The 18,815-nt window shown below is 39.6% G+C and overlaps 1 protein-coding gene across 1 annotated transcript in view; it reads right to left on the reverse strand.

The window, feature by feature from the left end:
• Positions 1–18,415, reverse strand: part of cdh15 (cadherin 15, type 1, M-cadherin (myotubule)) — a 51,061-nt gene extending 32,646 nt beyond the window's left edge. Inside the window, exons 1-4 of the mRNA XM_034192161.1 lie at positions 18,032–18,415; positions 12,790–12,945; positions 12,115–12,259; positions 9,590–9,771 (exon numbers count right to left, since the gene is read on the reverse strand). Of these exons, the coding sequence (XP_034048052.1) occupies positions 9,590–9,771; positions 12,115–12,259; positions 12,790–12,945; positions 18,032–18,331 (783 nt within the window). The 5' untranslated portion in view covers positions 18,332–18,415. The remainder of the gene's footprint in view (positions 1–9,589; positions 9,772–12,114; positions 12,260–12,789; positions 12,946–18,031) is intronic.
• Between the last annotated feature and the right edge of the window lie 400 nt (positions 18,416–18,815).

The raw sequence follows: 18,815 nt of genomic DNA on the forward strand, positions 1-18,815 counted from the left end.
GGAATAAGGCTGTAACATAAAATGTGGAAAAAGTCAAGCACTGTGAATACTTTCCTGATCCATTTTGGAATAAGGCTGTAACGTAACAAAATGTGGAAAAAGTCAAGCGCTGTGAATACTTTCCTGATCCATTTTGGAATAAGGCTGTAACATAACAAAATGTGGAAAAGCCAAGCGCTGTGAATACTTTCCTGATCCATTTTGGAATAAGGCTGTAACATAACAAAATGTGGAAAAAGTCAAGCGCTGTGAATACTTTCCTGATCCATTTTGGAATAAGGCTGTAACATAACAAAATGTGGAAAAAGTCAAGCGCTGTGAATACTTTCCTGATCCATTTTGGAATAAGGCTGTAACATAACAAAATGTGGAAAAAGTCAAGCGCTGTGAATATTTTCCTGATCCATTTTGGAATAAGGCTGTAACATAACAAAATGTGGAAAAAGTCAAGCGCTGTGAATATTTTCCTGATCCATTTTGGAATAAGGCTGTAACATAAAACGTGGAAAAAGTCAAGCGCTGTGAATACTTTCCTGATCCATTTTGGAATAAGGCTGTAACATAAAATGTGGAAAAAGCCAAGCACTGTGAATACTTTCTAGATCCATTTTGGAATAAGGCTGTAACATAAAATGTGGAAAAAGTCAAGCGCTGTGAATACTTTCCTGATCCATTTTGGAATAAAAGGCTGTAACATAACAAAATGTGGAAAAAGCGAAGTGCTGTGAATACTTTCTAGATCCATTTTGGAATAAGGCTGTAACATAAAATGTGGAAAAAGTCAAGCGCTGTGAATTCTTTCCTGATCCATTTTGGAATAAGGCTGTGACATAACAAAATGTGGAAAAAGTCAAGCGCTGTGAATACTTTCCTGATCCATTTTGGAATAAGGCTGTAACATAACAAAATGTGGAAAAAGTCAAGCGCTGTGAATACTTTCCTGATCCATTTTGGAATAAGGCTGTAACATAACAAAATGTGGAAAAAGTCAAGCGCTGTGAATATTTTCCTGATCCATTTTGGAATAAGGCTGTAACATAACAAAATGTGGAAAAAGTCAAGCGCTGTGAATATTTTCCTGATCCATTTTGGAATAAGGCTGTAACATAAAACGTGGAAAAACTCAAGCGCTGTGAATACTTTCCTGATCCATTTTGGAATAAGGCTGTAACATAAAATGTGGAAAAAGCCAAGCGCTGTGAATACTTTCTAGATCCATTTTGGAATAAGGCTGTAACATAAAATGTGGAAAAAGTCAAGCGCTGTGAATACTTTCCTGATCCATTTTGGAATAAAAGGCTGTAACATAACAAAATGTGGAAAAAGCGAAGTGCTGTGAATACTTTCTAGATCCATTTTGGAATAAGGCTGTAACATAAAATGTGGAAAAAGTCAAGCGCTGTGAATTCTTTCCTGATCCATTTTGGAATAAGGCTGTGACGTAACAAAATGTGGAAAAAGTCAAGCGCTGTGAATACTTTCCTGATCCATTTTGGAATAAGGCTGTAACATAACAAAATGTGGAAAAGTCAAGCGCTGTGAATACTTTCCTGATCCATTTTGGAATAAGGCTGTAACATAACAAAATGTGGAAAAAGTCAAGCGCTGTGAATATTTTCCTGATCCATTTTGGAATAAGGCTGTAACATAAAACGTGGAAAAAGTCAAGCGCTGTGAATACTTTCCTGATCCATTTTGGAATAAGGCTGTAACATAAAATGTGGAAAAAGCCAAGCGCTGTGAATACTTTCCTGATCCATTTTGGAATAAGGCTGTAACATAAAATGTGGAAAAAGCGAAGCGCTGTGAATACTTTCTAGATCCATTTTGGAATAAGGCTGTAACATAAAATGTGGAAAAAGTCAAGCGCTGTGAATACTTTCCTGATCCATTTTGGAATAAAAGGCTGTAACATAACAAAATGTGGAAAAAGCGAAGTGCTGTGAATACTTTCTAGATCCATTTTGGAATAAGGCTGTAACATAAAATGTGGAAAAAGTCAAGCGCTGTGAATTCTTTCCTGATCCATTTTGGAATAAGGCTGTAACGTAACAAAATGTGGAAAAAGTCAAGCGCTGTGAATACTTTCCTGATCCATTTTGGAATAAGGCTGTAACATAACAAAATGTGGAAAAAGTCAAGCGCTGTGAATACTTTCCTGATCCATTTTGGAATAAGGCTGTAACATAAAATGTGGAAAAAGTCAAGCGCTGTGAATATTTTCCGGGTGAATCCTGTTTCCACTGATCATCCTTGAAGTGTTTCAGAGTCCACCTGGGGTAAATTCAGTTGATCGGACATGATTTGGAAAGGCACACACCTGTCGACATACAAGGTCCCACAGCTGACAGTGCATGTCAGAGCACAAATCAAGCATGAAGTCAAAGGAATTGTCTGTAGACCTCAGAGACAGGATTGTCTCAAGGCACAAATCTTTGAAAGGGTACAGAAACATTTCTGCTGCTTCAAAGGTCCAAATGAGCACAGTGTCCATCATCCGTAAAAGGAAGTTCGGCTCCATGAGGACAGCATTCCACCAATCAGGCCTAAATGGTAGAGTGGCCAGATGGAAGCCACTCCTTAGTAAAAGGCACATGGCAGCCCACCTGGAGTCCATGAGACAAAGATCAAACTCTTTGGCATGAATGTCAGGCATCATGTTTGGAGGAAACCAAGCACCATCCCTACAGTGAAGCATGATTGTGGCACCATCGTGCTATGGGGATGTTGTAGTGGCAAGAACTGGGAGACTAGTCAGGATTGAGGGAAAGATGAATGCAGCAATGTACAGAGACATCCTGGATGAAAACCTGCTCCAGAGTGCTCTTGACCTCAGACTGGGGCGACGGTTCATCTTGACAACTCTGTGAATGTCCTTGAGTGGCCCAGCCAGAGCCCAGACCTGAATCTGATTGAACATATATGGAGAGATCTGAAAATGGCTGTGCACCAACGCTCACCATCCAACTTGATGGAGCTTGAGAGGTGCTGCAAAGAAGAATGGACAAAACTGCCCAAAGACAGGTGCACCATGCTTCTGGTATCATATTCAAGAAGATCTGAGGCTGTAATTGCTGCCATAGGTGCATCAACAAAGTACTGAGCGAAGGGCATGAATACTTACATATATGTGATTTCTTCGTTTTTTTTATTTTTAATAAATTTGCAAACATTTTAAAAAACTTTAAAGTCTGGGTATTTTAGTGAAGCTTAGGGCTAGTGGCTGGTGATCACCTTAGCATTTCTTCTATTATTCTTGTTGCTTAATGCTGACAAATTATACTGTATTTGTTGTCTTTCTGCCGCCTGATTCTGTTTTTTTTCTCTCTGTTTGAGGTGCGGCTCCATCCAGAGATGGGAGTGGGTGCCTTCTTCTGCAGGCCTCCCATCCTGTGCACCAACAAAATTTCCCAAAGTTAACTGTATATTTGTATTGTCAATTGTGTCGGGAGCATGGCCCAAATAGAGGGTCGCCCCTTCGAGTCTGGTCTGGTTGAGGTTTCTTCCTCAAATCATCTGAGGGAGTTTATCCTTACCACTGTCACCTGTGTGCTTGCTCTAGGGGTTGGTAAGGTTCGATGTTACTCATATGAAGCCCCTTGAGGCAACTTTGTTGTGATTTGGTGCTATATAAATGAAATAAAATTAATTAAATTGAACTTTTTTCATGTTGTCATTATGGGATGTTGTGAGAAGAATTCTGAAGGAAAGAAAATGAATTCACTCCATTTTTGAATAAGGCTGTAACATAAAATGTGGAAAAAGTGAAGCGCTGTGAATACTTACCAGAATTATTCTAACAACTATAGTGCCAGTTTTTTTCATTTCTGTAAAAACAATAGATTTATTTTGTTTTACATTTTAATTTACAGTGTGACAGATAGATGGCAACTTTTGAGAGGTGAACCTGGACCAGTTGTCTGTCTGGGTGGGGCCCAAGGTTTCTGTAGTGTGGTGTATGATCCCAGAGTTGACTTGACATGAGTCATGCTGTGTCTGAGTTCACCAGAATCTCCCTAGTGGTAAAGCTGGTCACACATGTAAATCTGAATACCAGGTTTGAGGGCTGTTCCATGAAACAATGCTGGATAACCATTATTATTATCACTTTACCGAGGCGTTGCTAGGCCGGGATCGTAGATTTATGTCCACGTTATCTGGCTATACCCGCCCGCTGTGCGTAAACAAATAGCCATAGCTATTTGTCATAGCGCGCAGCCCAAGAACTGTCCACAGAGGAAAACATAAAAAGGTGAGAAGTGTGTGTTGGTCCCAATATGGATATTCTGGATGATTTTCTCATAGATAGTACGACAATGAACAGCGCAGCCAAAGCAGCCAGCTTGATAAGGATGCACTGCCGAATTCGGAGAGCAGCGCGTGCCAGCCGACACGACAAAAATTAAAGTGAGCCAACGTATTATGTACGCGTTACGTGTTGTGTATCTCAGTAAAGTGAAAATAATGCAAATAACATGCTGTTGTCGTGCGGTATGCATTTTCAGAGGCCCAACGTTCATGGCCAGTCGCCCAAAATGACCGATCATTTTGGGCGACTGGCCATGAACGTTGGGCCTCTGAAAATGCATACCGCCCTCCAAAAGCATGTTATTGTATTATTATTCTTGGTGGACTGGTAGCACTGCCTGACTCAGCAGGCACACATTGTGTGATTTGGAGAGGCTGTGCAGCTCTGCTATCCTTTGTTTATAAAGGGTTCAGCTAATTTTCTGTCAAGCTCTTTGCATCCACTAATTAGTCAAATTTCACAGCTGTCTACAATGATCAACACCAAAGTACTGTGCTGACAGTGTGTATTAAACATTTATTTGTGCTAATTATTTATTCATGATTCATTGAATTCTTGAGATTTATATCTTTAAGTCATTAAAGTCTAGCCTCCTCTTTGGTTGCCAGATAGACATGTTTGTCTGAAAAAGGTTAAACGCTATCAGAGATACTCCTAATTCAGCTGTGGATTTAGTCAGTAGAGAAGAAACATATGAACCTTCACGTCAAAGCTGTTTATAGTCTTAAAGCATTATGAGAAGAGTTTTTGATGCCATCTCCGTAGCTATTTAGCTATTGGTTTGGTTACATTCAAACTGTAACCAAACCAATAGCTGAAACTTACCCTTGCTAAATGTTGCTCCTGCTATACAAAAATATGAAATGGACAAATTGGGGCAAAATGGAACCTGATAATCACAAAATAGGGGTAAAATGTAACGAAATGGAGCAGACTGACTCCAAATATGATTAAATTAAGTACTTGTATTAAAATTTTTAGCAAAATGGGGCAAAATGGAGCGAAATGGGGACTAATAATCACAAAATGTGGGTAAAATGTAACAAAATGGAGCAGACTGACTCCAAATATGATTAAATTAAGTACTTGTATTAAAATGTTTAGCAAAATGGGGCAAAATGGGGACTGATAATCACAAAATGTGGGTAAAATGTAACAAAATGGAGCAGACTGACTCCAAATATGATTAAATTAAGTACTTGTATTAAATGTTTTAGCAAAATGGGGCAAAATGGAGCGAAATGGGGACTGATAATCACAAAATGTGAGTAAAATGTAAAGAAATGGAGCAGACTGACTCCAAATATGATTAAATTAAGTACTTTAATTTTTTTTAGCAAAATGGAGTGAAATGGGGACTGATAATCACAAAATCAGAGTAAAATGGAGCAGACTGACTCCAAATATGATTAAGTACTTGTATTAAAAGTTTTAGCAAAATGGGGCAAAATGGAGCAAAATGGGGACTGATGATCACGAAATGGAGCAGACTGACTCCAACTATGATTAAGTACTTGTATTAAAAGTTTTAGCAAAATGGGGCAAAATGGAGTGAAATGGGGACTGATAATCACAAAATCAGAGTAAAATGGAGCAGACTGACTCCAAATATGATTAAATTAAGTACTTTAATTTTTTTTAGCAAAATGGGGCAAAATGGAGCGAAATGGGGACTGATAATCACAAAAATCAGAGTAAAATGGAGCAGACTGACTCCAAATATGATTAAATTAAGTACTTGTATTAAAAGTTTTAGCAAAATGGGGCAAAATGGAGCGAAATGGGGACTGATAATCACAAAATCAGAGTAAAATGGAGCAGACTGACTCCAAATATGATTAAGTACTTGTATTAAAAGTTTTAGCAAAATGGGGCAAAATGGAGCAAAATGGGGACTGATAATCACGAAATGGAGCAGACTGACTCCAAATATGATTAAATTAAGTACTTTAATTTTTTTAGCAAAATGTGGCAAAATGGAGCGAAATGGGGACTGATAATCACAAAAATCAGAGTAAAATGGAGCAGACTGACTCCAAATATGATTAAATTAAGTACTTGTATTAAAAGTTTTAGCAAAATGGGGCAAAATGGAGCGAAATGGGGACTGATAATCACAAAATCAGAGTAAAATGGAGCAGACTGACTCCAAATATGATTAAGTACTTGTATTAAAAGTTTTAGCAAAATGGGGCAAAATGGAGCGAAATGGGGACTGATAATCACAAAATCAGAGTAAAATGGAGCAGACTGACTCCAAATATGATTAAATTAAGTACTTGTATTAAAAGTTTTAGCAAAATGGGGCAAAATGGAGCGAAATGGGGACTGATAATCACAAAATCAGAGTAAAATGGAGCAGACTGACTCCAAATATGATTAAGTACTTGTTTAAAAGTTTTAGCAAAATGGGGCAAAATGGAGCGAAATGGGGACTGATAATCACAAAATCAGAGTAAAATGGAGCAGACTGACTCCAAATATGATTAAATTAAGTACTTGTATTAAAATGTTTAGCAAAATGGGGCAAAATGGGGACTGCTAATCACAAAATGTGGGTAAAATGTAACAAAATGGAGCAGACTGACTCCAAATATGATTAAATTAAGTACTTTAATTTTTTTAGCAAAATGGGGCAAAATGGAGCGAAATGGGGACTGATAATCACAAAAATCAGAGTAAAATGGAGCAGACTGACTCCAAATATGATTAAGTACTTGTATTAAAAGTTTTAGCAAAATGGGGCAAAATGGAGCGAAATGGGGACTGATAATCACAAAATCAGAGTAAAATGGAGCAGACTGACTCCAAATATGATTAAGTACTTGTATTAAAAGTTTTAGCAAAATGGGGCAAAATGGAGTGAAATGGGGACTGATAATCACAAAATCAGAGTAAAATGGAGCAGACTGACTCCAAATATGATTAAATTAAGTACTTGTATTAAAAGTTTTAGCAAAATGGGGCAAAATGGAGCGAAATGGGGACTGATAATCACAAAATCAGAGTAAAATGGAGCAGACTGACTCCAAATATGATTAAGTACTTGTATTAAAAGTTTTAGCAAAATAGGGCAAAATGGAGCGAAATGGGGACTGATAATCACAAAATCAGAGTAAAATGGAGCAGACTGACTCCAAATATGATTAAGTACTTGTATTAAAAGTTTTAGCAAAATGGGGCAAAATGGAGCGAAATGGGGACTGATAATCACAAAATCAGAGTAAAATGGAGCAGACTGACTCCAAATATGATTAAGTACTTGTATTAAAAGTTTTAGCAAAATAGGGCAAAATGGAGCGAAATGGGGACTGATAATCACAAAATCAGAGTAAAATGGAGCAGACTGACTCCAAATATGATTAAGTACTTGTATTAAACGTTTTAGCAAAATGGGGCAAAATGGAGCAAAATGGGGACTGATAATCACAAAATCAGAGTAAAATGGAGCAGACTGACTCCAAATATGATTAAGTACTTGTATTAAACGTTTTAGCAAAATGGGGCAAAATGGAGCAAAATGGGGACTGATAATCACAAAATCAGAGTAAAATGGAGCAGACTGACTCCAAATATGATTAAGTACTTGTATTAAAAGTTTTAGCAAAATGGGGCAAAATGGAGTGAAATGGGGACTGATAATCACAAAATCAGAGTAAAATGGAGCAGACTGACTCCAAATATGATTAAGTACTTGTATTAAACGTTTTAGCAAAATGGGGCAAAATGGAGCAAAATGGGGACTGATAATCACAAAATCAGAGTAAAATGGAGCAGACTGACTCCAAATATGATTAAGTACTTGTATTAAAAGTTTTAGCAAAATGGGGCAAAATGGAGTGAAATGGGGACTGATAATCACAAAATCAGAGTAAAATGGAGCAGACTGACTCCAAATATGATTAAGTACTTGTATTAAAAGTTTTAGCAAAATGGGGCAAAATGGAGCGAAATGGGGACTGATAATCACAAAATCAGAGTAAAATGGAGCAGACTGACTCCAAATATGATTAAGTACTTGTATTAAAAGTTTTAGCAAAATGGGGCAAAATGGAGCGAAATGGGGACTGATAATCACAAAATCAGAGTAAAATGGAGCAGACTGACTCCAAATATGATTAAGTACTTGTATTAAAAGTTTTAGCAAAATGGGGCAAAATGGAGCGAAATGGGGACTGATAATCACAAAATCAGAGTAAAATGGAGCAGACTGACTCCAAATATGATTAAGTACTTGTATTAAAAGTTTTAGCAAAATGGGGCAAAATGGAGCGAAATGGGGACTGATAATCACAAAATCAGAGTAAAATGGAGCAGACTGACTCCAAATATGATTAAGTACTTGTATTAAAAGTTTTAGCAAAATGGGGCAAAATGGAGCGAAATGGGGACTGATAATCACGAAATCAGAGTAAAATGGAGCAGAATGACTCCAAATATGATTAAATTAAGTACTTTCATTAAATTTTTTTAGTGAAATGGGGTGAAATGTAGTGAAATGGGGACTGATAATCATGAAATGGGGGTAAATGTAACAAAATGTTGCAAACTGACTCAGTGGCTGAAGTTTCGTCTCTTGAACACCAGATGGCACACCTGCCCCAAGTACATATACTGAGCACATCTCAGAGAAAACAAACACCAAACAATTAAATAAAAGTACTTATTTGGAGTCACTTTGGGTCAGTCTGCTCCATTTCCTTACATTTTACCCCCATTTCGCTCAATTTTGTATTTTAGTGTGGCCCACGTTGCTTGTGTGCATACATGTGTCACAGCTGAAATGGCAAAAAAACACACTGTAGAGTAGAACGCTGTCCTGCATCATAAATATTGATATGTTAGGTGAAACTACACTTTTGTACTGTAACGCAGATTAAAAACATTTTCAGACTATGAGATGTCAAGCTAGCTAGCGTGTTTTGCTGTCACAAAGTTTCTGCAAAGCTGAAGTTATTGAATGTTAAAGACACACACACAGTTAGTGAACTAGACACCACTAATCATAATTTACTGTCTGTTACAAACACATTAAAGTAAAATGGAGGCGTAATGTCAGAGTCCATGTTGTTACCAACACAAACCTCACCACTAGCTCTGCTGTACAGGGAAAGATTGTTGCACATATTGGTCACAGACCTACTGTATATACAAATATGTGTACTTAATAGAAGAGTAGCTACACTTATTTGAGAAACAATGCAACTTAATATGCTGAAGTAGAAAATATAGGATATTGTTTTGAGTTTTACAATTCTTTGAGTGTCAGTGGTGCTTCACCTCACGGTCCAGGCCAACATCCCTTGTGTAAATTGTCCCGGTCACGTCGTTGATACCAAACATCGTCTTGGTAACAGCACTGGCGGGAATACTCTCCTGGTCAATGATAGAGTATCTGAGAATGGCATTTTCTGTCATTGGGTCATCAGCATCCGTAGCCGACACTGACATCACTGATGTGCCTGTCAAAAAAATCAGTCAAAACTTCAGTCACATACAAAATTTAGCCAAATGCTGAGATGACGACACAGAAAATATCAATGTCAACAAAAAGTACTAAAATATTATTAGTATTGCCAAGTAAGCATGCAGAGTATTTTACTGGTAACCTCTTCACCTCCATGCTAACAAAAATGTTATTCTAGAGTCTGAAGTAAATTAAACATAAAAATTTTAAGAAATGGTCATGTTTTAAATCAATATATAATGAGCATACCCATTACACTAAAATGATGAAGTTAAGTCATATTTTTGAAGCAGCAGGACCTTCATGGCCGGGACGACGGTGGGGATCAAACCCACGCGGCTCGCACAAAAGACCGTTCCTCTACCAGGTCAGCCAAAGGGGAACTCCCCGTTAGCCAAGCTAGCGGGAACGTCTTTTCAATTGGGACCCGGGACTTTCATCCCGCTACACATCTCCCCACCATTTTTGACTTCGTCCCGAAGTCACAGGTGCATGTTAGCATACTCTGTGACCCACATCCTGTTCGTGACGCCAGATTGAAGCAGCAGGACCTTCGTGGCCGGGACGACGGTGGGGATCGAACCCACGCGGCTCGCACAAAAGACCGTTCCTCTACCAGGTCAGCCAAAGGGGAACTCCCCGTTAGCCAAGCTAGCGGGAACGTCTTTTCAATTGGGACCCGGGACTTTCATCCCGCTACACATCTCCCCACCATTTTTGACTTCGTCCCGAAGTCACAGGTGCATGTTAGCATACTCTGTGACCCACATCCTGTTCGTGACGCCAGATTGAAGCAGCAGGACCTTCGTGGCCGGGACGACGGTGGGGATCGAACCCACGCGGCTCGCACAAAAGACCATTCCTCTACCAGGTCAGCCAAAGGGGAACTCCCTGTTAGCCAAGTTAGCGGGAACGTCTTTTCAATTGGGACCCGGGACTTTCATCCCGCTACATTTTCTTAGCTCTTCTGGGTCACCAGGGGTACGGCTAATTCATGTGCCGGATGAATGCATGCGCTTACAAACTTAAGAATGATGCAACATAGATTACATTTATGGAATCCAGGAAAACAAGTAGTCAAACATGGATTAATTTTGCTTATGTTACAGTTGTGGTCAGATGTTTACATACACTTATCATGGGCATGAATGTCATGGCAATATTTGATAGAATTTCTTTGAATTGTTGCTTTCTGTGGCAAAATGATTATACAACACACATCTTTAATTGAAAGAAAGACAAAAAGAAGCCAAAAAATGGGTGTACAAGTTTTAATTTAGTTTGGGTTTTCTGAAAGTAATGCAGGGCATACAGGAATTAAAATGTCTAAAAGCCCAAGGGTGTTAAAGCTGTTTATAGGCATTGTTCACTGCCATGGACTGAGAGACTGCTGTCCAAGAAAGAAGCCCCTGTTCCAGAATTTACACCTCCAAGTTTGCAGCTGACCACACAGACAAAGAAAACAACCTGGAGGAAAGTTTTATGGTCAGTGAGACAAAGAGTGAGTTGTCTGGCTACAATGACCAGAAATATGTTTGGAAGAGTGTAAGAAGGTGAGGCACCGTCATGTTTTGGAGCTGTAGAACTGGTGCATTACACAAAGTGGACGGAATAACGACACAATTTTTCCACAAACCCCAAAGCATCAGCTAGGTGAAGAAACTGGGAAAAAGTGGGGTGCTGGGTTTGCTGATGAGCTTCTCCCCAAACATAAACATCTGATCATCAATGAAATCACCTGCTGATCATCTGAAGGTTAAAGTGGATTTTGAGACAGGAGGCAGAGCTGGAGGTGGCAGAGCTGAAGATGTTGAGATTCTCTTTGGGAGTGACAAGAATGGACAAGATTAGGAATGAACATATCAGAGGGACAGCTCAGGTGGGACGATTTGGAGACAAAGTCAGAGAGGCGAGATTGAGATGGTTTGGACATGTGCAGAGGAGGGACCCAGGGTATATAGGGAGAAGGATGCTGAGGATGGAGCCACCAGGCAGGAGGAGGGAGGCCAAAGAGGAGGTTTATGGATGTGCTGAGGGAGAACATGCAGGTGGTTGGTGTGACAGTCAGAGAACAGGGTGAGATGGAAACGATTGCCCTGCTGTGGCGACCCCTAATGGGAACAGCCGAAAGAAGAAGCATAAGATGGTTTATTTAGGGTTTTCCTACTTTGCTTGGGCAGATCCAAAAGTTTTATTTATTATTATTTTTATTATTTTGTCCTTCCTTACCCAACTCCAGACAGACGCAACCACAACACTTCCTAAAGACTTCCACAACTGCGGTACCCTAAAGGTAAATAGGAATAAAGTGTATAATAAAAAAAAATGGTTCATGTACCTGGAACTGAGAACTCTGCAACGGCACCAGTGAACTGGTTTTGAGTGAAAGTGGGTCTGTTGTCATTCTGATCCAGCACCACGATCTCAATGGTTGTAGGATTCTCCAATCTCTCTCCACTGGGAGACAAAGCGAAGGCTTTCAGCTACACACACACACACACACACACACACACACACACACACACACACACACACACACACACACACACACACACACACACACACACACACACACACACACACACACACACACACACACACACACACACATTGCATATAAACATTACAACTGCATTCATGAGTTTGCTGTTTCCTGCAAAGCATCCATGTAAAACATACAGAGGTCATGACAGGTCACGCATTTGCCTGTGAGGATTTACAGTCTAAAACATTTGCTCTTAGTGCGCAGAAGGAAATGTACAGGATGTTTGCTTCAGCATTACTGCTCACTTCACTGGTCATCTGGTATGGAACAGTCTCGGGTCTCTCCCAAGATGCCAGTAAAGGCTTTCAAGAAGTGACCTTTGGCTGTTTCGTGTGACACTGATATATATTGTGTGAAATGAAACTGGGAATGGGAACACATTGCTCATTGATGCACCGTGCATATTGTAAAGGAAACTGTTTCAATGTGCTGTAATGTTACACATTAAATCCCTAAATGCTCTTTTACCGTGAAACTGTTGTGTTTCTCTCTGTCCAGCGGTCGCTTGCTCCTGATTACACCTGTTTTATCATCAATCTCAAACAGGTTCTTGGGTTCTTGGTCCACCCCTGGTCCCTCTAACTTGTAGATCACTTCTCCTCTGAAGATTTTGTCCGATTTGATCTAGATCGAGACATGAGAGAAAATGACAACCTCCAGTCTCGTGGGAGGAAGAGGTACAACGTATAATGCACATGTTGTAACGCCAGATGTGAGGTGTTGACAGTTAGGGACCCTGACACCAGAGGCCCCTGACCTAATACAGGAAGTAAGATTAGAAACTATAACAGGAATTTTTCTGTATTTCACACAGTCAAAAATGTGACTCAATTCTTGTAAAATCAGATATATGCACTTATGGGTAACTTGTAACTGTTTTAATGAAACATTGTTGAATTGAAGAAGATTTATTTTGAACATAACAAAAGAAAAAAATAAAACAACAACAGACAATGTAAAATTAATGTTCGTTCAAAAAGGAGTGAGAAGAAGTCGAAACTTATCTAATCCCACCTCTTCTCCCTGTATAATGATTTACACTCAACAAAAATATAAATGCAACACTTTTGGTTTTGCTCCCATTTTGTATGAGATGAACTCAAAGATCTAAAACTTTTTCCACATACACAATATCACCATTTCCCTCAAATATTGTTAACCAGTCTAAATCTGTGATAGTGAGCACTTCTCCTTTGCTGAGATAATCCATCCCACCTCACAGGTGTGCCATATCAAGATGCTGATTAGACACCATGATTAGTACACAGGTGTGCCTTAGACTGCCCACAATAAAAGGCCACTCTGAAAGGTGCAGTTTTATCACACAGCACAATGCCACAGATGTCGCAAGATTTGAGGGAGCGTGCAATTGGCATGCTGACAGCAGGAATGTCAACCAGAGCTGTTGCTCGTGTATTGAATGTTCATTTCTCTACCATAAGCCGTCTCCAAAGGCGTTTCAGAGAATTTGGTAGTACATCCAACCAGCCTCACAACCGCAGACCACGTGTAACCACACCAGCCCAGGACCTCCACATCCAGCATGTTCACCTCCAAGATTGTCTGAGACCAGCCACTCGGACAGCTGCTGAAACAATCGGTTTGCATAACCAAAGAATTTCTGCACAAACTGTCAGAAACCGTCTCAGGGAAGCTCATCTGCATGTTCGTCGTCCTCATCGGGGTCTCGACCTGACTCTAGTTCGTCGTTGTAACCGACTTGAGTGGGCAAATGCTCACATTTGCTGGCGTTTGGCACGTTGGAGAGGTGTTCTCTTCACGGATGAATCCCTGTTCACACTGTCCAGGGCAGATGGCAGACAGCGTGTGTGGCGTCGTGTGGGTGAGCGGTTTTCTGATGTCAATGTTGTGGATCGAGTGGTCCATGGTGGCGGTGGGATTATGGTATGGGCAGGCGTCTGTTATGGACGAAGAACACAGGTGCATTTTATTGATGGCATTTTGAATGCACAGAGATACCGTGACGAGATCCTGAGGCCCATTGTTGTGCCATACATCCAAGAACATCACCTCATGTTGCAGCAGGATAATGCACGGCCCCATGTTGCAAGGATCTGTACACAATTCTTGGGAGCTGAAAATGTGCCAGTTCTTGCATGGCCGGCATACTCACCGGACATGTCACCCATTGAGCATGTTTGGGATGCTCTGGACCGGCATATACGACAGCGTGTACCAGTTCCTGCCAATATCCAGCAACTTCGCACAGCCATTGAAGAGGAGTGGATCAACATTCCACAGGCCACAATTGACAACCTGATCAACTCTATGCGAAGGAGATGTGTTGCACTGCATGAGGCAAATGGTGGTCACACCAGATACTGACTGGTATCCCCCCCCCAATAAAACAAACCTGCACCTTTCAGAGTGGCCTTTTATTGTGGACAGTCTAAAGCACACCTGTGCACTAATCATGGTGTCTAATCAGCATCTTGGTATGGCACACCTGTGAGGTGGGATGGATTATCTCAGCAAAGGAGAAGTGCTCACTATCACAGATTTAGACTGGTTTGTGAACAATATTTGAGGGAAATGGTGATATTGTGTATGTGGAAAAAGGTTTAGATCTTTGAGTTCATCTCATACAAAATGGGAGCAAAGCCAAAAGTGTTGCGTTTATATTTTTGTTGAGTGTACATATCAATCCCTGTTTCCTTAAAAATACTATTGACAATCATGATAATAATAATAATAATAATAATAATAATAGCAACAACTAATAGTAACAATAATAATGATACAATGATACAATACATCCATCCATCTTCTACCGCTTAGTCCAATTAAGGGTCGCGGGGGGCTGGAGCCTATCCCAGCAGTCATAGAACGCGAGGCGGGGTACACCCAGGATAGGACGCTAGTCTGTCGCATGGCCACAAACAGACAAACAAGCACAGACACACCCACACACACACACCTACGGACAATTTAAAGACTCCAATCCACCTAACCAGCATGTCTTTGGATGTGGGAGGAAACCGGAGCACCTGGAGGAAACCCACGCACACACGAGGAGAACATGCAAACTCCACACAGAAAGGCCACGGGAATTGAACCCACGACCTTCTCGCTGTGAGGCAACAGTGCTAACCACTAAGCCACGTGCTGCCCCCCAACTAACAATGAACATAAATAAATCCATAAACAATTATAGAAATAAATAATCAATAACAGTTTTCCGTGAACACCTAGTAACTCTCACACTTCATCCCTGTATCTCATGAAAACACATTCCTTATATTTTGTTTTAAACTGTTGAATGTTTGGACACTACTTTAACTCCTCATTCATACCGTTCCACAGTCTCACCCCACAGAGTGAAATGCAGAATTGTTTCTTGTTTGTGTGGATTTTGTTCATTTTGAAATTGTATTTCCCTTGTAATTGGTATCCCCCCTCTCGATCCTTAAACAATTTCTGTATGTTTCTGTATGTCTGTAGGTCATTTTTTTTGCCTTGTACAAGATCTGTGCTGTTTGGAATTTTACTGTCTGTTAATTTTAATATTTTTTATTTTAAGAAGAGTGAGTGAGTATGATCTTGATAGCTGACATTATGATTGACCCATATTGCCCTTTTTTGAAGAATAATTAGTGATTTCATTGAACTCATATAGTTATTACCCCAAATTTCTACATAGTAATTGAAATATGGTAAGACAATGGAACAGTATAAGATGCGGAGTGATTTATGATCCAGAACATGTTTTGCTTTGTTTAACAGTGAAATGCTTCTTGATACTTTGGTTTGTATATATTTGATGTGTGGTTTTACCCCAAGGAATTTATTTTCATCAACCCTTTCAATCTGCACCCCATATATCTGTATTCGTACTTGCTCATTGGTTCTGCAGTTCCCAAATAACATTAGTTTTGTTTTATTTAAGTTCAATGACAATTTGTTTCGGTCAAACCATATTTTCAAATTGTTCATTTCTTCAGTGATTTCCGCTACCATTTCTTTTAAATTCTCCCCAGAACAGAAAATAGTCATGTCATCAGCAAACAACACTAGTTCGAGTATCTGTGACACCTTACAAATATCATTAATATACAATATAAATAATTTGGACCCCAACACTGACCCCTGTGGTACCCCACAAACAATGTCCAAACATTCAGAACTGACATCACCATCTTAACAAACTGCTGTCTCTGTTGTAAATAGCTTCTAACCCAGTCTGATACAATACCTCTGATGCCATATCGTTCCAGTTTTTTTAAACTAATATTTCATGGTTGATTGTGTCAAAGGCTTTCTTAATGTCAATAAATATTCCAACTGCATATTTCTTTTGTTCAATGGCATTTGCAATTTCTTCAATTGCTTGTATTATTGCTAATGATGTTGTACTGTTTGATTTAAAACCATATTGGTTATCGGAGAGTAATTTGTGCTTTTCAATGAATATATCCAATCTATTATTAAAGAGTTTTTCCAGTATTTTGGAAAATTGTGGAAGTTAAGACACAGGTCTGTAGTTGTTGAAATGATGCTTGTTCCCGGCTTTGTACAGTGGAATGACTTTGGCTATTTTCATCTTGTTTGAAATGATAAATTACAGATGTATGTTAAAGGTTTTGAGAACCCTTCAATGAACTCTTTTACTGTTGTCATATCAATGTCATTATAATCAGTTGATGTTTTATTTTTGCATTTTTTAACAATATCTAATATTTCTTTCTCCTCCGCTGCTTTGAGAAACATTGAATTATAATTTCATTCTATCAATACATCCATGTTTTTCCCAACTGTCCCAGGAGCAGAGATTTTTCAGGTCCCACATTTACAAAAAGTTTATTTAGATTGTCAGCCACATCATTTTTATTACAAATTACATTACCCTCATCAATAAAATACTCAGGATATTGTAACTGTTTAGAACTGCTTCTGATAATGTTGTTTAGTATACCCCACATTCCCTTTATATTATGTTTGTTATTATCTAATAATGTCCTATAATAATCTTTTTTTGCTAGACCTTATAATATTAGATAACTTATTTCTATATTGTTTATATTTATTTTCTGCCTCTTTAGTTCTCAGTCTTATGAATTCTCTGTATTTTTCTTCTTGCAGGCATTTTGTAAGCCTTTTATGATCCATGGACAGTTGCCATACTTCAGTTTTCTTGTGTATTCTTTAACTGGACAGCATTTGTCATATAATTGCTTAAATTCCTTCAGAAATATTTCATATGCATTGTGCACATTGTTTTCTTGGTATACTGCTTCCCAGTTTTGCACCAATAATTCATTCCTGAATGCGTTTATTGAGTCCCCTGACCTCATTCTCCAATATTATCATTTCATGTGGTTTCTAATCATGTTTCAATGATTAGATTTGGCACAAGATTTACTCTGGATGCCTTTTTGGATACAGCTTGTGCAGCTCCTTGTGTCTCCCAGTCAAATACTAATCAGGACCCACACTTACATAAATTCTGAGATCTGATGTGCAAAGCTGTGTTGTAAAAATGCTTATGTTGTCATTCTAGAATAATTCACCACTTGTATTTCAGTCAGAGTATTATTGTGACTGCTATTTGAGTAATTCTGCTGTTCGATGCTGAGTCGATCCCCGCTCTTAATGGCTCAGAACCCTTCACCACAAAGAACCACATTATGCACAACAGAGATCCACCAATTTACACATGATGACGTTAACAGCTGTAGACGGGCATTTTCACCTGGACAAGAGCTTCGGGAACTTGTTTGCTGTTCTCCAGTACTCTGATGGGAGGGATGATCCAGTCCCTTTTCACCCTGATCATTCCTCCCGTGCTCTGTTTTCTCCATGGGTACAAGGCCTGAAACTGAGTCTCTTCCTCCTGGTGCTGAGTGTCTGCTGCTGTCCATGTCTGAAGGACACAATAACTGCAGCATGAATCAAATGACAGTGGATGCAGACTTGAAGACTTTGAAGGCTGATGTGGATGTAAAGTATGAAACGCGGATAACAGACGTACATGCTTACTGCAGCAGATCATCTGAACTGCATGATGTCTCTCGCACTTCCTCAAAGAACATACACGTTATGTTACATATGCAATTTTGCAGCTGTGTCAGCCAGCAGTCCCACTGGTGTGTTGGAATGGCTGTTTCTGTCTGTAATGTGTGATCCAAGGGGGGTTCATGCAGGGCAGAAGGGCCGCAGGGCCGCGGCTTCAGCTTTCAATCACTAATACACGTCTTTGTCAGCTTCCTTTGATCCTCATGCAAATTACTCTCAGAGCGAGGAAACGAATGCTCATGCTTATTTTACAGTCTTCGCTCACCATATCCAAGGCATTCACACAGATACGCCCACGTACAACACATGCGAGAAGCACACTCACACAACAGCTGTGGGGTATGGATTTAGCTTCCCATGCTTTCCCACCAGCATTCCCACTCACAAATTCCCCCCTATGCTCAGCTTTGCACCTGACTGGGAGTTGAGGGTCACCTTCCGGATCAGCTCTGCTGTCGGAA

The sequence above is a fragment of the Thalassophryne amazonica genome, chromosome 2 (genome assembly GCF_902500255.1).
Source record: "Thalassophryne amazonica chromosome 2, fThaAma1.1, whole genome shotgun sequence".
Taxonomy (NCBI): Eukaryota; Metazoa; Chordata; class Actinopteri; order Batrachoidiformes; family Batrachoididae; genus Thalassophryne; species Thalassophryne amazonica.